Source organism: Halichoerus grypus, chromosome 7, assembly GCF_964656455.1.
Source record: "Halichoerus grypus chromosome 7, mHalGry1.hap1.1, whole genome shotgun sequence".
Classification (NCBI taxonomy): domain Eukaryota; kingdom Metazoa; phylum Chordata; class Mammalia; order Carnivora; family Phocidae; genus Halichoerus; species Halichoerus grypus.
In genome coordinates this window covers 114,767,261-114,785,591 of record NC_135718.1, presented here as the reverse complement: position 1 = coordinate 114,785,591, position 18,331 = coordinate 114,767,261, and the positions used below count along the sequence as shown (strand labels likewise).

The 18,331-nt window shown below is 52.7% G+C and overlaps 1 protein-coding gene across 3 annotated transcripts in view; it reads left to right on the top strand.

Annotated features, from left to right (window-relative positions):
• KIAA1614 (KIAA1614 ortholog) overlaps positions 1-18,331 on the top strand; it is a 40,733-nt gene that overhangs the window by 13,081 nt on the left and 9,321 nt on the right. The window contains exons 5-8 of one of the 3 annotated variants that reach the window (XM_036071117.2): positions 6,616-8,144; positions 9,921-10,077; positions 10,383-10,491; positions 11,649-11,839. In XM_036071117.2, the coding sequence (XP_035927010.1) occupies positions 6,616-8,144; positions 9,921-10,077; positions 10,383-10,491; positions 11,649-11,702 (1,849 nt within the window). In that variant the 3' untranslated portion in view covers positions 11,703-11,839. Of the gene's footprint in view, positions 1-6,615; positions 8,145-9,920; positions 10,078-10,382; positions 10,492-11,648; positions 11,905-18,331 lie in introns of those variants that run through there. The other 2 variants (XM_036071111.2, XM_036071116.2) reach the window with 2 other exon arrangements.

The window sequence follows — 18,331 nt, the reverse complement described above, 5'->3', positions numbered from 1 at the left end:
AGGAGAGGTGAGACAGGCATGCAGGGCAGGAAACCTGAACCTCCACCTGGAAAGGACAGCAGAGGCTCGAGAGGCCGTGGCTGCTAAGTCGGGGCTTGAAGGAGGTGTAGACCTTCACTGGGCACATGCTGGAGGCCGGGGTGAGCATCCCAGGGCAGAAACCCTGAGCAGAAACACTGCACTCGTGTGGGAGGGAGGGAGTGGCTCGAAGGCCAGAGAGCTCAGTGGAGGCCCGTCAGGGAGGCCTCCAGGCCTACTGAACAATTTGGGTGTCTCCAGGAATAGCTAGGAGGCACTGAAGGATTTTAAGCGGGTACATAGCATGATCACACACGCATCTCAGTAAAGCTGTTCTGGCCGCCGGGTAGTGTTGGATCTGGGGGCCTGGGGCAGTGAGGGGGCTGAACTGTGGTCCTGGTGAGATGTGACAGGGACGAGGCTGTGGAGACAAGGGATTGCCAAGAGCCAGAAGCAGGCGGGTTTACTGAGGCAGCAGAGCAGTTAGACTGGTTAAGACTCCGGAACCAGAGCACCGGGTTTGAATTCGGGCTCTGCCACTTACTGGCTATATGCCTTTAGGGAAGCTTCTGTGCCTCAGTCTCACACAGCAGAGCTGGTGCTCCTGGGTGGGCCTGACTCGGAGCTGCCAGCCCGTGCCACAGTGGGCCCGCCCCAAAGCGGGACATCTGTGCTGTTGAGAAAGCCTCTGCTTTGGTCACCATGATGGGTACGCTGGCTCTGCTGGTTTCCATCGCCATGTGACACTAGAGGGAGTGAGGATTCTCAGTGGAACTGGACCGTATGCTCTTGGATGGGAACGCTGAGCCCGCTCACTGAAGGCTGAGAACTGTCATGGTGCCACTGAGGTGACTCCAGCATGCGCAGAGGGCTGAGGCCTGCCTCTGGGTTCAGGGTCATTGCGACCCCTAGGAGAGGGGCTCAGGAAATCCTAAATCATGGCAAGCGGTGCCCAACAGGCTACCCTTTTATTTCTACATCTGTGCCTTGTCTCCCTCCGCTTGGAGGGCGCTAGTTAGGAATGGGCATGGCTTCTTTGGAGCATCCAAACTATTATTCTCTGCATGTCTATGGCCCCCAGAGCCTTAGAGTTACACAGAGCCCTCCGTTCCACTTTCTGTAGATCCTTAGGCTGGGTTTCGTAGCCGCAAAATAGTCAAGAGGACGATTTGCAAAACAGACGTGACTGCGTAAAGGTCCTCCTGGACACCTCCTGTGCCCCAGATTCCACGAGCAGCTCATAACAACCCCAGTCAATGACCTTAAAGTACGTTCCCTTTTGTCAGGCTGTCCCCTAGCCATCGAAATGCTATAGAAATGCAAGGTGACCCACTTTAGCAGCTGCTGTGTCCAGAAAGAATTACTTCGACTTGGCAGCACTGGTGAATCCTCAGAGGGTGTAGCTGAAAAATCAACACCAGATGGCTTGCTGCAGATGCTTCTAAAGGTTATGCTTGTCAGAGCACCCTGGAGAGCCATGCTGAGTTCCCAGGGAGATGCCGCACGGGCCCCAGGCCTGAGCTGGATGCAGGGCCCCCGCACCCTCCCCTGCCCTCAGCCCAGAGGCATCCCTCCTTCCAAAGAGCAGCTCGGTAGGAGACGGCTGGAAGAGTGGGGGCAGGCAGACCAGTCTCCAGGAGGCCTTCTCTAGCCTCAGTCTGGCTGGAGGTGGCTGGGGCAGGCCCGGACAGACAGGCTTTTCTAGGAGGGGAAGAGGTAGACGGAGCTGCATTTTCTGGCAGCAAACCAATGTAGAAATCCAGCAGCTCCTGGAAACACAGGCTCTTGCCGTTTGGGGGACAAGCACACCGAGGTTGGTGTTCCTAATACCGGGAGGGCAGAACATGCCAGCAAGATGCAGAGCCCAGGAGGGGGGCACCACGAGTGCTCTTGTCCCGTGTCAGGTAGTGGCTTCGTTAAGACTGCAGAGCGTGTGTGGGTTGCACTGATTGTGTGGTTAGGACAGCACTGCTACAGGAAGTGGGCCTCCAGAAGGGGCTTCTGCTCGCTGGGGTGCCTCTTGTTCCTGGGGGCGGGGAGGTGATGCGGTTTCTCTGGCCAGAGCCTTCCCTTCCTGGGCAAGAATGCTCTGGAGAGCTGACCCAGGAACCCCACATGGACAGCGACCCCTCGGATCCTGAGCTGCAGAAGAGACACGGGGTGCAGGTGGGGTCCTCAGGGGCCAGAGCTCGGGGCTCCAGGGCCTTCACAGGCACCAACAGAAAACTGTCACCAGCTCAGGGATCACAGGGACCTCCCTGGCCATGTTGAGACAAGCAGGGAGACCCTGAACCATCCTCACTAGGGGGCGATCCTAGCAAAGAGCTTCACGTCTCTGCCGCAAACCCCTCTCTGCATGCAGACCCACATTATGACTTCGGGGGTTCCGAGGCACTCTGGCCTTCTCTGCCGTCCTCCATAAAAAAAAGCTAGAAGTTATAGTTTACCACGGTGCTGGTTTAAAGGTATTATATATTCGAATGTTTGCTTAGACTTAAGAGTTTGTTTTCTTCTGACTTGAAAAGAAATTAAAACATTTTCATGGGTCCCTGGAAGTATCGTGGCCCATAGATGCTGTGGCTGTTGGGCCCCATGGGGAAACTGGCCCCGTGTGAATGTGAGCTCCAGAAAACAGGATGACTGACGACCCCGCAGTATTCCTCAAAGCAGCCATTTTAAGCACAGGCTCTGCTCAGGTTTCAAAGCAGGCAGAGCCACTTGCTTAGCAGTAGTTCTGTAAAAAAAAAATTCCTCCCGGAGCAGGGCTCATTAACAGAAAATACTGGAGTCAGGATTAGCAGCAGGTGTGCAGGGCCCCATGGCCGTCGCATCCTAGGGCAGGTAAATACTTAGCCAACACCTAGCCTCAGCCTCCAGGCAGGCCCCCCCGTGCCTGCCCTGTGGCACTATAAGCTGCATGACTTAGGAAGTGTTCACCCTTCCTTAGTATGGCACGGCAGGACCTTGGCTGTCGCTTGATTCCACCCGCTCAGCATTCACAGTTAGGTGACCAGCAGGCCTGTGTGAGCAGAGGCCTGGGGTGCAAGGTTTGAGCTGGTAGTCTGTCTGCCGAGGCACGGGGGAGGGAGGGCCTTAAGCTGTCGGCCACAGCTGGTTCCCGTGGGGGTTGCAGAGAATCAGTCCCGAAGAATTTCACTCTGACCTCTCAGACCGCCCCCTGATTCCAAAGACTAGCTTTATACATCATATTCCACACCCTCAGCAATCCAGACCGTTCCGATCCATCAGGACTGTGAGGCTAGTCAGGGGCTTTGCTTCAAGGCCCAGAGGCAGGGGATGGTTAGGGATGGCCAGTGACTCCCCCAGGGCACAGGTCGTGTTCACCTGAGCCAGATAGGCAATGCCTTTTACTTATACAGAAAGTAGAGCTGGGAAGGGCAGCCTGCCCAGTCCAGTAAATGCTATGTCTCTGTGTAGGCCGCTCCCCCCGCTGGCGGGCATGCTTGAATAGTAATTGTGAAGCATGTATGGTTTCTTCCCGCTGTTATCTGAGCTCCTTTCCTTTCAACTGTATACCATATTTGTTCTTCAGTTGGGTAGCTTGGTGAAGGAGGGGGTGAAGGAGGAACTCGCATGAGGGCAGCCTTTTTGAAAGCACTGGCATCCTTCTTCCAGAATCATTGAAGCATCCAGTTAGAGAAAGGATTAGTAAACCCACTAATCACCAACATGCATTTCATTATAATAAGCTGGAGTGTCCAGGCCCCTGAGCAAACTGTGCTCTGTATGGTATGCTATCGGAGAAGAGTTTAATTCTCTGTTTGGGGAGATGGGGGGCGGTGGGGAGGGAGAAGGTAAGGTTAGGGAAGGCTTCGAAGACACTTTGAGGACTAAAACCAGTAACGTAATGCATGAAGTATACCAGTATAGATCCTTGCGTATATGGGCGCACTTCTGGGCAATTGGAAAGAAGCCGCAGGTCTCCAAAATCCGGGCTCCTGTCTCCAGGTAGGACTAGACCACCAGCATGATCAGTGTCTAGTTCTATTTTTGTGGTTCCATCTGAGGGAGAAAAAATATCCACAGCTTGCCTGTGCAGCTGCTCAGGTGCCGGTCAGCCCAGGAGCTGGGCTTGTGTGGCCTCTCCTTTCTAGGAAGGAGGAGGGACCATGTGGTCATGGCCGTGCCTTCCAGCACTAACATCCTGTGAGTCTGTGCTGACAAATGAGAGGTACAGGTGCTCAGAGGAGGAGATATTGTCATGGTGCATTAGTCAGGTTTCTTCAGAGGAAGAACCAACAGGATGTGTGTGTGTGTGTGTGTGTGCGTGCGTGCACGTGCATACATATATATGGAGAGAGAGAGAGAGAGATTTATTTTAGGGACTTGACTCATGTGATCATGGCATGGTAAGCCCAAAATCTGCAGGGTAGGCTGGCAGGCTTCAGACTCAGGAAAGAGGAGCAACTCAAATCTAAAGGCGGTCTATTGGCAGAATTCCTTCTTGCTCAGGGAAGAGCTGTATTTGCGCTGTTAGGGCCTTCACGGATTGGATGGGGTCGACGACATCGTGGAGGGTAATCAGCCTTATTCAAAGTCCACCCATCTAAATGTTAACCTTACCCAAAAAATGTCTTCACAAAAACATCCAGAAGAATGTTTCACCAAGTAGCTGGGCACCATGGTACCAGTCGAGCTGACACACAAAATTAGCCATCACACATGGGATGTCTATACAACAGGTAACATTTTAACAGATAGGATCAAATGCAGGCAGGTTGCCGGAGTCCAGCTCCAGCCGGCGTGGGTCTCTCGTAGGAAAGGACGGCGTCGGCGAATGAGGAGACACAGACACAGGGTCAGGTTGCAAGCATCTCCTCCTGACAGCCTCGGAGGAACTTTATTTATGTTAGGATATTTTTGTTTTTCCAAATCTTAGATCATTTTCTGGATTACAGCCATAGCCTTCTTTCATTTTTCCTTTGTAATGATTAACATGACCTTTATTGATTTCTGCTTATTGGCTTGCGCTAAAACTAAAAAACAATACGCAAAGAGAAAGGTGCTAGACAGAGCGTGACCGTCTTGTTATTTTGTTCTATAGAAACTAATTCTTCGTGGAATTAGTTTCATTATGATTGCTTAGATAGGCGTAACTAAGGTGAGTAGTCACTTTATCATGAAACCCCAGAAATATTCCCACAATTATAAAGATTGCCATAAACAAAATGAAAGAGAATAGCAGGAGCCAGCCCAGAAATATTCCCACAATTATAAAGATTGCCATAAACAAAATGAAAGAGACTAGCAGGAACCAGCTGTGGAGTCTCCTGTTTTCAGGATCGTCCCCCCTACTTGGACTTTGTCAAACAGCATGAGTAGCTTGGCTCGCGCCAGCAGGTTAAGAAAAAAGACTCCAGGAAATGGGGCAAGAGGGCTGCATGAGGTGGATGAGGTGTAGGAAGCCTGGGGGCCCTATAAAGTGGGTGGTGGGGGGCAGAGCTGGGAAGGAAAACAGTGACGAAGGTGGAAGGCCTGTGTTTTTAGCACAAAGACTGTTAGCTGGATCCTGTGCCCCCTTGGGGGACAGTGTGACAAGGCTGTGCTCCAGGAGGACCAGCAGACAGGAGGCAGGGAGGCTGGGTAAGAGGCGGGAGTCCAGTGTGAGTGATAGAGAAGCGATAAATGAGAAGAATGGTATATGTGCTGCCGAAGTGAGCACAATAAATGAGAAGAATGGTGTGAATGCCAAACACTGAGCAGTAGATTGATGGGGATGCTGCTGCAAGGAAAAGGAAGGGAACGTACAGTCCTTCCTTAGGTAGCCTATGATGGGAAATGCCTGGAAACTCAGGTTCCTGGCTCCAGGGGGCCCTGGTGTGAGATTTATGTAGATGTTTTCTTGAGCTGAGCAGGACTTGACCACCAGCAGTGTCTCCCAGGGCAAAGGCCGGTGACAGGACGGCTCTTCCTAGCGCAGTCCTTGTCCTCGCAGCTCTTCGGAGTGCGAGTGAGGGGCTGAGGAGGGCAGGTAAGTGGGTGCTGGAACAGACAAGATGCAGAGTCCAAGGAGAAACATGGGTGGCATTCTGTCTAAATTTTGTCTGAGCAAGAGGATTAGGAACCCTGAGTGGACACTTTTGGGAGCAAGAATGCTTAGAAACCCTGACTTCAGGTCCCGCACAGTCTCTGTAGAGACTTATAATTCATTCTTCCCATTAAACCTTCATAGCAAATACATCATTGGAACAATTCATCCCTACCAGATGCCCATGAATGCCAGGCTCACTTCCTCTTAAGTGCGCGCACCCTTACACATACACATACACACACACACACACACACCCCACTCTGAGGATTTTGCTTTTATCCATCGGTACATCCTCTGTTCAATATAATGTTTCATCTTGAATCAGGCAACAGAAGGAAACACAAAATAGGAAGCTCCTACTGATTTTGTTTAGAGCTGGGTTTCAGGATCAAGATGGGCTTGGAAGCTACTCGGGTTTGCTGCCTGACTCCCCAGGAACCTGCTGTCAGGTAACTTTGGAGTTGTAGTCATCACGGAGCTGTACCCCATGGTACCCTCCTCCCCATCTTCTGTCTGTGACCTGTCTCCCCCTGTCTCCCCGTCAGAGACGGCCGGAGAAGCCCAGCCCCGGACTCGAGGATGCCCTTTGCCAGCAGAGACACCCCGCAGAACGGGAACACGAGTGACTCGTCCAGCGGGGAGTCCAGCAGCGGGCAGTGGCCCAAGCGGGGCGCCTCCCCATCCCGCGTGCGCTTCGAGGACGAGTCGGCCCGCGACGCCGAGTCCCGCTACCTGGAGCGGCTGCAGCAGCGCCAGCGCCAGGCGCGGAGCTGCGCGCTGCCGACGGCGGCTCAGGGCCCGCTGCGCTCCAAGCCCGAGCTGGCCCACTACATCAACGCGGGCTTCGCGCGCACCGACGCCGGCCAAGGGCCGCTCTACCGCCTGCTGGGCCGGCCGGAGCGGAGGGGCGGCCCGGCGCCGCCGCCCGCGCGGGGCAGCGCCAGGAAGTGCCCAGCCTGCGGCAGCTGCATCCACGACCGACGCCCCGCCCCGGAGCGCGAAGCTGCCTGCGGGGTGCCGGCGGAGCCCCTCAGCTCTCGGGGCCCGAGCCCTCCCTTCGGGCTTCTCCCTGCCGAGCCGGGGTGCCACACGGAATGGATCCGGGAAACGCACATCGGAGACTCGGCGCGCCCCGAGGAGGCGGATTCCGCGCTGGACAGCACGGACACCTCGGACAGCTGCAGGACCGACAGTGAGGAGGCTGGGACCTCGCAGCCCAGCAGGGCTCGGGGCCCCGCCCGAGGCAACAGCCCCCGTCCGCGGGGCTCCAGGCCTCGAGGAGGCCCCAGGTGGTTCCGGAAGGCCGAATCGGAGCTGCCCCGGAGCCCTCAGGCCCCGCACTACCTGCTGGGGGTTGACCACGTGGAGGGTGCAGCCGAGGTGAAAGAAGGCAGGCGACACCTGCCTGAGGGGACTCTGGTTCCCAGAGAAGAGGCTTTCGCTAAGCCTCCCGTCCTGGAATGTAAAAGGGCTTCCCTGGGCTCCCAGTGGCAGCCTGGCCCAGGGCTGGGAAATCACTGGGTCCACCCGGTGGATTCCCGGGCTCTGAGCAGGACAGCCTATCCCCTGGCCTCTTCCATGAAGCTGGGGTCCTCGGCGCCAGGCAGACAGGCCCAGGATGGAGGAAGCCGTGAGTCTCTGGAGACTGTCTCTGCTTCCTCCCTGCAACAGAGTCACGCAGAGCCCTCTGCCTTGCACCAGGCCCGGCAGCTGACCTTTTCCCTCTCCCCTGAAGGCTGGGTGCCAACCCCTCCATCTTCAAGGAAAACCTCACCTGTGTCTCACAGGAAGGCAGCCCTGGCTGCACCCCGCAGGCTGGGTGAGCAGGGAGAGCCTGTGGACCCACCTCCGCCTCCTTCAAGAAGTGTAGTTCCCAGGACCTGTGAGCTCTCCCCGGCCCAGACCCAGCCCCACGGCCCTGCAGGCAGGCATCCCCAGCTGGCCCTGTCCACCAATAACTGCAGCAATAGCCTGCCTCTGGGGCTGCAGGAGCCCTGGGGAGGGGCCGGCCTCGAGGCCAAGGTGGAGGATGGCCCCTGCAGCCAGGAGCTGCCCCCGGAGAACCGCGGCCACGGTAAGCAGAGACCCCAGGCCAGGCGCTCCGAGTCCTTCCTTACCTTTGATCTCAATCGATGACATAGCTGTGCGCACTCCCGGCAGCCTCTTGGGGCCCTTCAGAGCAGCGGCAGGTGTTCTGGAAGCTATGGGGTCTGTGGGTTGGGTGTAAGACTCAACGTCAGCCTGGATACAGAGTAGCCACCTCCTGCGAGGGGAGGCAGAAGGCAGGGAGGCAGGGGGGGATGCCCTCTGACTGCGGGGGACCCTGAGGTGTGTACAGAAGCACCATACTCTGGCTGCTGGAGGCCTGGACTTTAAGGGAGTTTCACTACCAACAGAGCAGGAAGGAGGCCACAGCTGTAGATTTACAATTTGCTTAGAGCAGTCAGTGCCTATAATCACATGGTTGAGACCCTTTCCTTCAACATCTTCATTTCATTCATTCCCTAATTCATTCGTTCAACACTGATTGAGCACCTGTTACATGCCAGGCATGATACCAGGCACTGTGGGGAATGCATAAGTGAATGAATTCAGCGGGAGTCCTGCCCTTGAGACCTTCTGTGGCCAGGCAGACATGCTATCTGGAGAACACGGTGACCAGCAGGCAGAGCCCTCCCAGACCCCCAGCCCTCCTGGGCAGGCTCCTAGGTTTCAGCAGGAAGGGCTGCAAAAGGGTGTAGGGCATCACCTCCGCCGTTGGAAGAGATCCTTATATTGTGGGCCGATCCCGGGCATCAGCGGTCATAGGCTCTGATTCCTGGTGCTGTGATCTGGGGTGAGCAACTCAGCCGTTCACTCTTAGGCAGAGATAACAGGCCTGCCCCCCATAGCCTTGCCTTAGTGTGTCCACGACTGTGACAGTGCTGGGGTTGGGGTGGCTTGGGAGAGATCCAGGGCTTGGAAACACAGTGGAGGAGGGCAGAGAGCTGGTAGACCAGGCTGACCTTCCTGAAGATGTGGATGCCAAGCACCCTCCCCCGGTGTGTTGGCCGCCCCCTCTGCTCCACACGGGGACACAGACATTTCCCCTCTCCCTCCCTTGCTGACAGGAGCCTTAAGAAAGCAGGCACTACCCTGAGCTGCCTGCTGCCTGCCCGGTTCTAAGGTGTGGTTTCTTCCGTGGGGTGGGCTCTAGGCCGGCTGCTGGCTGCCCCTAGCCACTTCCTGAGGAGCTTCTATTCTACCAGCTGCTGGCCTTTCTGGGCAGCCTGGCCTTCACCTCCTCAGACTCCTCCTCTCATTAGCCAGGAGGTCCTGGCCACACCATGTCAGCCCTCTGTGCTCCAGGTTCCTCCTCTGTAACCTGGGGAAATAGGAGAGCCTATCTCCTAGGAACCCACGACGTCATCTCTGTAGAGGGTTTAATTCCTTGCCAAGCACCGCATACGTGCTCCCGAAATGGTGCCTGTCATTAACGCTTAGACATCACAACCAACGAGACTGTGGTTTGCATCCCAGGAATGCAAAAGTTCCCCTTTCCCAACTATGTCTCTTGTTATAGGAGGCACATGACTTATCACCAGCAGCCCCTTCATCGTACAGACATTTATTAATCACCGACTGTGTACCAGTTGCGGTGCTGGGGGTGGTAGGTTACAGCAGTAAACAAGACCCCTCATTCTCGTCCTGCTGTGTGGGAGTCTCATCACTGCCTCCACTGCTCTCCTGGGGCTCCCGCCTCTCTCCAGCTTCCTCTGGTTCTCCTGCCTCCGTTGTTGGGCATGTCCCCTCCCCTGACCATGACCTGCGGGGATGGCTCAGTGACACGGGAGGGCTGTGGCTGTTGCAGGAGGAGTCCAGGGCTTTCTTGGCCCAGCAGCTGTTGGCGCAGTCAGCTCCGTGAGCATCACCCTCTCCCTGGCCTTAGAGGAGTCGGATTCCAGCCAGGAACCAGAGGGAGGCCTGCAGAGGCCAGAGTTGAGTTCCGGAGGGCAGGTGTCATCCCGGTGAGTGATGAGGGCAAGAGCCCTGACTGCCAGAGGTGGGGGGCTGGGAGGCTGGGCGGAGAAAGAGCCCCCCTCCCTGGCATGACTAGCCTCACTACTCCCAAACCCTTAGAGGGTTCCTAGACCTATTCCGGGCATGGCACCTTAATACTCCTTTCCCAGCCACTTTTCGTGTGATGCGCATGCTGGCTCATTCCCCAAGCCTCAGGCTCCAGGTGCTGTTCCGGGCACAGCTGGCCAGACAGTCCCGACCCTCAGGACGCTCCCAGGATGGGGCTGCCTGAGAGTGCTTGTTTCTGACTCAGGGCTTGGGAACAAGCAGACGCTGAGGAAACAAGCCTGGCATTCACCTTTCCATTCATTCTCTCCTTCCGCGCCGAGGGTCTGAGTCTTCGCCGAGTCCCCAAAGCCTTGGTGAGCCAGGGCTGTGGCCACGACGTTCTTTCCTGCACCACACCCTACTCCTGGTGACACCGGGAGCCAAATCTCCATCTCTGGTGCTGTGTGCTCCCCAGAACCCCAGACCCATACACCCTGTTTCCCCTGACTTCTCCACTAGGGTGGCTGAGAGGCCCCTGACCCAACGGCTTCCCCAGGTCCTCTTCCCAGCACCATCCACCATCCACACAGTGCTCACGCCCACTTTCTTCCTTCCGGCCTCTCTGACCCCCTGGCATGTCCCCTCCAGCTGCTGCACCCCCCTCTCTCGCCTTTCTCCTGGTCTGAGCTGCATGACATCTTTCTGACAACCCCAACAGCCCCGGCGGCTCTCTGCCTTCACTCTCGCTCCTACACTTCCTTCTCGGCACAGCGACCGAAGGTACATTCTTGAAAATGCCATTAAATAGTGTCATGTCTCCTGCTAAAAACCCCCAATGGCTTTTTTCTCCCACTTGGGATAGAATCCGAGCCCCTTACCTTGGCTTCTGTGCTCCGTGGAATCCGGCCCACCTGCCTGGCCTCTCTGCCCGCCTGGCTGGCTCTGTCCCAGGGCTGGTGGCCGGGCCCCCTTGTGCTCTGGAACACACGGAACCTCTTCCTGCCCTGGAGCTGTGGCCCCACTGCTACCTCTGCCTGGGGTTCTCACCTCTGGCCTCGCAGGATGGCTCCTCCTTACCATTCAGCTCCCAGCCTGGGTGCCATCTTCTCGGAGGGAGCTGGTCTCCCTCTCCCTCTGCTTGACATTTCTCAATACTTGCTGTTGGTTTTTCTCCTTTGTTTACTAGTCTGAGAGTAAGGACCTTGTCTTTCTTGTGTACCATGGACCCCTGTTGTTTCTAGAAGGCACAGAGGCCCGGAAGAAATCCTGAATGAATGAATGGAACGAATGGGTGGGTGAGCCCACAGTTGGGTGTGAGGCCCAGGGTCTCGTCTGAGCGCGTCTCCCGAAAAGCTGCCCAAGCAGAGCATCCTGCAGATGTCCTCTCAGCCTTTCTGTAGCCGGCCGTCACGTCCCCCACAAGGAATGGGTGCTGGCTCTCCTGGGGCCCCCAGGGCCCTGAGGAGCAGTCCACCCAGGCCCCTGCCCCCCAGCCGTCTCCTGCCCGCTCATGTACCCCCTTGCATTTCAGGGCATTCCCGGGGGTCGGCGCAGGACCTGGCCCACCCTCCACTGCCCCTTCTGACAGGAGCAAGAAAAGCAGCAGCCTGGCTTCCACCCTGGGGCTGAAAAAGCTCTTGCTGGCGCTGGGCCACAGCGCCAGGCCCAAGCTGGGCAAGGCCCGCAGCTACAGCGTGGAGCAGCTTCAGTCCCCTGCGCCTGGCCCGGCGTCACACGCCAGCACCCCCAGAGTGAAGAAAGCCCCGTCAGTACAGTCCCTGCAACTGGTGAGTCTGAAGGGCCCCGGGCCAAGGGGTGAGTGGCACCGGTGCCACTGGAATGGAAGGTGACAGGAGATGGGAAGCGCTGAGGATGCCACCTGAGGAGCCCAGGTGGGGAAAGGGAAGCTACTGGTCTCCCCGCAGTTGATCCATGAGACCGGGCTCCCCACAGGGGTAGGCAGTACCCCACAGTTCTCTTCTTCCACCCAGCTACCCCAGCATGGGCTCTTCCTAAGCTTCTCCTCCTCCTTCTGTCTCTCCCTCAACTCTGCCACCTCTGCCAAGTCCTAGAGGCTAATGCCTGATCATTCTGGAACCTTCTGCATGGCCACAGTGACTCTGTTAGTCTAGCACTTCACACCCAGACTAACGCGGCAGCCTCCTGACTGGCATCCCTGCCGTGTCTTTCTCCACCTGGCTTCCACAGAGGTCCTTCTGATACGCAGATCTGGTTATCTGCCCCCTTGCTGAACATCCGCCGTTGGCCCCTTATCACCCGCAGGGTAAAAGTTCAGATCACCTGACGTGGCCAGAGGCTTCTGTGATCTGCCTTCATCTCTCATCACTCTCCTTCCAACACCCTATCCGTTATCCTTGACCTTGCTGTTCTGTCATCAGGCCACACACTGTCTGACCTTGAACCTTCACCTGAAATGTTTCTCGCACCTTCTCTCCCTGCTAACATATGCTCATCCTTCAACTTTCCAGGAATTGCCTCCTCCATGGAGCCGTTTCTGGTCCTTTCTTGGGCTGAGCTGGGGGGCCTCTGCTCTGTGTTCCCATCCTGTCCTGTGCTTCCCTCCTTTGGGGAACTTGCCACATAGTATTTTAATGGATTTTTGTCTGCCTGCCCTCACTGGAGTGTGAATTCTTTGAGGGAACACCCCTTGATCTTTATATTCCCAGTACAGTTTCCCCTGCTGTCCAAATTAGAGAGTTTCTACGAAAACTTCCATCAGCCAAAATGGCATAAACTGAAGAAGCAGTCACCGTTAGTTAATATGGGAAATTTTTTGAACACTCCCAGACCCCCTATTTTGGGCTCTTCTCTCGGGCTTTTCTGATCCCCCAGGACACCTCTTGCTAACAGATGCACACGTAAATCGAGATAGAGCACGGACGCTCACAGATGCAGTTCAAAGCTGTAGTGGCTTGATGTGAAAATGCTGAGCGTCTTCCTGGGGAAGGAGCTTGGTGGGGCCACGCTCACTGCCCGGGGTCCGCTGCTCCGTGACGGCAAAACTAATGCTGAATGCTAGTTTTGCTTTTCACCTTTTTTCCTAAAAGTGAAAATCCTCCAAATGTCTTCCGGTTAGTGAAAACAGGTCTTTCATAAAGGCAAACTTTTGAAAAGTGGGGGATACCCGTACTGAGTACAATGGCTAGTATATAATACATATTTAAGACACAGCGAACGAACAAATGAGTGAGGGAGGGAGCGAATGAATGCAGGGCAGCTAGCGGGCCATCTCCCTCCCCGTGTGCCAGCTCATAAACCAACAGCAAACCCACGGTGTGCTCTCAACTAGGTTTCTGAAAACCCTGTTCTGTCCCAGGTGTGTGCAGGGCTCCAGTTTGTTCTTTTGTTCCCTGCCCCCTGCCCCTGGGCAGAACAAAGCAGTGATGTGGTTGGGGCCAACGGAGGCTTCCACTGGTCAGGCTGAAGTAGGGGAGAGAGGGCCGGCCGAGTGAAGATGGCCAGTGGTCGTCCTGTACCAGGAGCGGTACCTTGTATGCAGTCGGTGCTCAATACCTATTTGCTGGATGCATGAATGGAAGGCAAGGAAACAGAAGTCAGGTGATCATAAGCTGGGGAGAAAAGCCGAGGGCGATGCTGTGCTCTGGGAAGTCACCTTTCCCCGGAAGTGAGGTTTGGGCCCTGGGTGTCGGAGCCGGGCGTCCGGTGGGGTCACTGTCAGAACTCCGAGCTCTGTAAGCCCCCCAAGGGCAAGGATGCCGCTAGCGTGGCATAGAGACCGTTGGCGACGCAAGCCGAGTGGGCAAAGAGAGAGAGCAAGCTGGTCAACCAAGGGTGGGACCACATGCGGGGAGGACGGAGCGGCAGAGAGAACGGCTCAAGGACTGACGAAAGACGATGCAATGAGAATCCGTCTCCCCCGGAACGTGACACCTCGGATAGGGGGCTCCCTCCTTTAGACCGGCTCCCCTTGCCTTAGACTCTCCCGCCGCCACGTGTGGGCAAGGGCCGCCCCGGTTTCCTTTTCATTTTGCCCTCCTGCGTGGGCCCTGTTCCCACACCCGACCACACTGGGCTCCCGCGTCCCTGGGCGGCTGTGGCTTTTTGACATTTGACCCCGCATCTGGAACGCTCTCCTCTCTCTCTTCTCCCTGGGGAACGCCCCCTGGTCTTTCAGGTCTGAGGTAAGCATGACGTCTCCCAGGAAGCCTTCCTGAACTTGGACACGAGGTTAGGGCCCCCTCTAAACCTCTTGATAATATACCTTATTTCTTCTTCTTTTTTTTTTTTTATATTTTATTTATTTATTTGAGAGAGAGAAAGAGAGTGCACAAGCAGGGGTGAGAGGGGCAGAGAGAGCGGGAGAAGCAGGCTCCCTGCTGAGCAGGGAGCCCAATATGGGGGCTCGATCCCAGGATCCTGGGATCATGACCTGAGCCGAAGGCAGACGCTTACCCGACTGAGCCCCCCAGGCGCCCAGATAATGTACCTTTCTTCTTGAGAGCATGGATTCCAAATGTGGTAAATAATGTGTGCCATGTTTGTTTAAAAGCCTGTCTCCTTCTCCACCGCCCCCACCCTCACAATAGCCCCCTCACTGGGTCAGTTTCTAGAACACAGATCTATTCTTGTCTCTCTTCTGATTAACATCATTCCAGTGGCTCCTCAGCAGGCCATATAAGGTCCTTCCAGGTCTGTCCCCTGGCTCCAGCCCATCTCCTGTCTGCAGCCTAATCACCCAAACCCTGTTCCGGAACATATGCTTTCTGTCATCTCTCCATGTCCTTGCACCTGCTGTTTCTTCTACCTGGAGTACCCTTACTGGTCTTCACCTGGAAAGTTCATGCTTCAAGCCTCGCTCAGGTGTCATTTTCTGCAGTGTCCCCAGACCTCCTAAACCGGAGTGTTTCTCTGCTTCCCTGCACGTCCATCGTTTAGCCTGGCACTTACAACAAGTATTTAGGGCTGTTAACTCATCTGTGCTCAACCCCACCCCCAGTGGTGGGTGAACTCCTTAAGGGATTTTTGTCTTGTCTACCTTTTTATGCACAATGTTTTAAGGTGCATACTGAGATAATTCTTTTAAATTCCAGTATAGTTAACATACAGAGTTATATTAGTTTCAGGTGCACAATATAGTAATTCAACAATTCTATACATTACTCAGTGCTCATCAAGATAAGTGTGCTCTTAATCCCCTTCACCTACTTCATCCATCCCCCCACCCCCTTCCCTCTGGAAACCATCAGTTTGTTCTCTATAATGTAGAGTCTGTTTTTTGGTTTGTCTTTTTGTCCATTTGTTTGGTTTCTTAAATTCCACATGTGAATGAAATGATATGGTATTTGTCTTTCTCTGATTGATTTGACTTAGTATTATACTCTCTAGATCCATCGATGTTGTTGCAAATAACAAGATTTCATTCTTTTTTATAGCTGAGTAATATTCTGTTGTGTATATGTCACATCTTCTTTATCCGTTCGTCTGTCGATGGACACGGGGACTGCTTCCATAATTTGGCTATTGTAAATAATGCTACAGTGAACATAGGGGTGTGTGTTTCTTTTTGAATTAGTGTTTTCATTTCCTCTGGGTAAATACCTAGCAGTGGAATTGCTGGGTAATTCTATTTTTCCTCTTCTATTTTTTGCATTAGTTTGAGAAGAATAGGCATTAATTCTTCTTTAAATGTTTGGTAGGATTCACCTGTAAAGCTGTCTGGTCCGGACTTTTATTGGGAATCTTTGGTTACTGATTCAATTTAATTGCTGGTAATCAGTCTGTTCAAGTTTTCTATTTCTCCCTGATTCCGTTTTGGAAGGTTATATGTTTTAGGAATTTATCTATTTCTTCTAGGTTGTCCAGTTTGTTGTCATATAATTTTCCGTACTATTCTCTTATAATCCTTTGTATTTCTGTGGGGTCAGTTATTTCTCCTCTTTCATTTCTGATTTTATTTGAATCCCCCCCCCCTTTTTTTCTTGGTGAGTCTGGCTTAAAGGTTTATTGGTTTTGTTGATCTTCTCAAAGAACCAGCTCCTGGTTTCATTGATCTGTTTTATTGGTTTTTTAGTTTCTACTTCATTTATTTCTGCTCTAATATTAATTATTTCCTTCCTTCTACTGGTTTTGGGTTTTGTTTGTTCTTTTTTCTAGCTCCTGTAGATACAAGGTTAGGTCGTTTATTTGAGATTTTTCTGGCTTCTTGAGGTAGGCCTGTCTTGCTATAAATTTCTCCCTTAGAACAGCTTTTGCTGCATCCCAAAGATTTTGGACCATTGTGTTTTCATTTTCATTTGTCTCCATGTATTTTTCAATTTCCTCTTTGATTTCTTTTTTTAAAATTTTTTAAAAGGTTTTTTTTTTTTTTTTTTTTTAAGATTTTACCTATTTATTTGTCAGAGAGAGAGAAAGAGCACAAGCAGGGGGAGCGGCAGGCAGAGGGAGAAGCAGGCTCCCTTCTGAGCAGGGAGCCCAATGCGGGACTCAATCCCAAGACTCTGGGATCATGACCTGAGCCAAAGGCAGACGCTTAACCAACTGAGCTACCCAGGTGTCCCTGATTTCTTTCCTTTTTTTTTTTTTTTTAAGATTGTTTATTTTAGAGAGAGAGACAGGCGAGAGGGGCAGAGGGAGAGGGAGAGAGAGAATCTCAAATAGACATCTCACTGATCACAGAGCCTATGTGGGCTTCAATCCCAGGACCCTGAGATCATGACCTGAGCTGAAATCAAGAGTTGGTCGCTTCACTGACTGAGCCACCCAGGTGCCCCTCCTCTTTGATTTCTTGGTTGACCCATTCATTGTTTAGTAGTATGTTATTTAACCTCATGTATTTGTGCTCTTTCCAGATTTTTTCTTGTGATTGATTTCTAGTTTCACAGCATTGTGGTCAGAAAAGATACATGGTATGACTTCAGTCTTTTTGAATTTGTTGAGACTTGGTTTGTGACCTCATATGTGATCTCTTCTGGATAATGTTCCATGTGCACTTGAAAAGAAGGTATATTCTGCTGTTTTAGGGTGGGATGTTCTGAATATATCTGTTAGATCCATCTGGTCCAGTGTGTCATTCAAAGCCACTGTTTCTTTGTCGATTTCCTGTTTGGATGACCTGTCCATTGATGTTAGTGGGGTGTTAAAGTCCCCTCCTATTATTGTATTACTAGTGATTACTTCCTTTATGTTTGTTATTAACTGCTTTAAGAATGTGGGTGCTCCCATGTTGGGTGCATAAATATTTACAATTGCTATATCTTCTTATTGGATTGTCCCCTTAATGATTATATATAGTGTCCTTCTTTGTCTCTTGTTACAGTCTTTGTTTTAAAGTATATTTTGTCCAGGGGTGCCTGGGTGGCTTGGTTGGTTAAGCAGCTGCCTTCGGCTCAGGTCACGATCCCAGGGTCCTGGGATCCAGCCCTGTATTGGGCTCCTTGCTCAGTGGAGAATCTGCTTCTCCTTCTCCCTCTGCCTGCCGCTCCCCCTGCTTATGCTCTCTATCTCTCTCTCTGTGTCAAATAAATAAAATCTTAAAAAAAAAAAAAGTATATTTTGTCCAATATAAGTATTGCTCCCCCGGCTTTCTTTTCACATCTTTTTGCACGATAAATGTTTCTCCATACCCTCACTTTCAACCTGCATGTGTCCTTAGGTCTGAAATGAGTCTCTTGTTGGCAGCAGGTCTTGCTTTTTTCTCCATTCCACCAACCTGTGTCTTTCGTTTGGAGCATTTAGTCCATTTACATTCAGAGTAATTATTGATACACATGTACTTCTTGCCATTTTGTTAACTTGTTTTATGGTTGTTTTTGTAGTTCTTTTCTGTTCCTTTCTTCTCTTGCTCTTTTCTCTCGTGGTTTGCTGGCTTTCTTTAGTGATATACTTGGATTCCTTTCTCTTTGTTTTTTGCATATCTATTACTGGCTCTTGATTTGTGGTTACTGTTAGGTTTATAAATAATATCTTCTGCATATAGCAGTCTGTATTAAGTTGATGGTCACTTCAGTTTGAACCCATTCTTTACTCCTCTCCTCCCTACTCCACATTTTAAGTATATGGTGTCCTACTTTACATCTTTTTACTTTGTGAATCCCTTGACTCATTTTTATAGATATACTTAATTTTACTGCCTCTGGGCTTCCTACTTTTCTTACTCCCACTTAAGGCCTTTCCTTTCCACTCAAAAAGTTCCCTTCAACATTTTTTGTAGGGCTGGCTTAGTGGTCACGAATT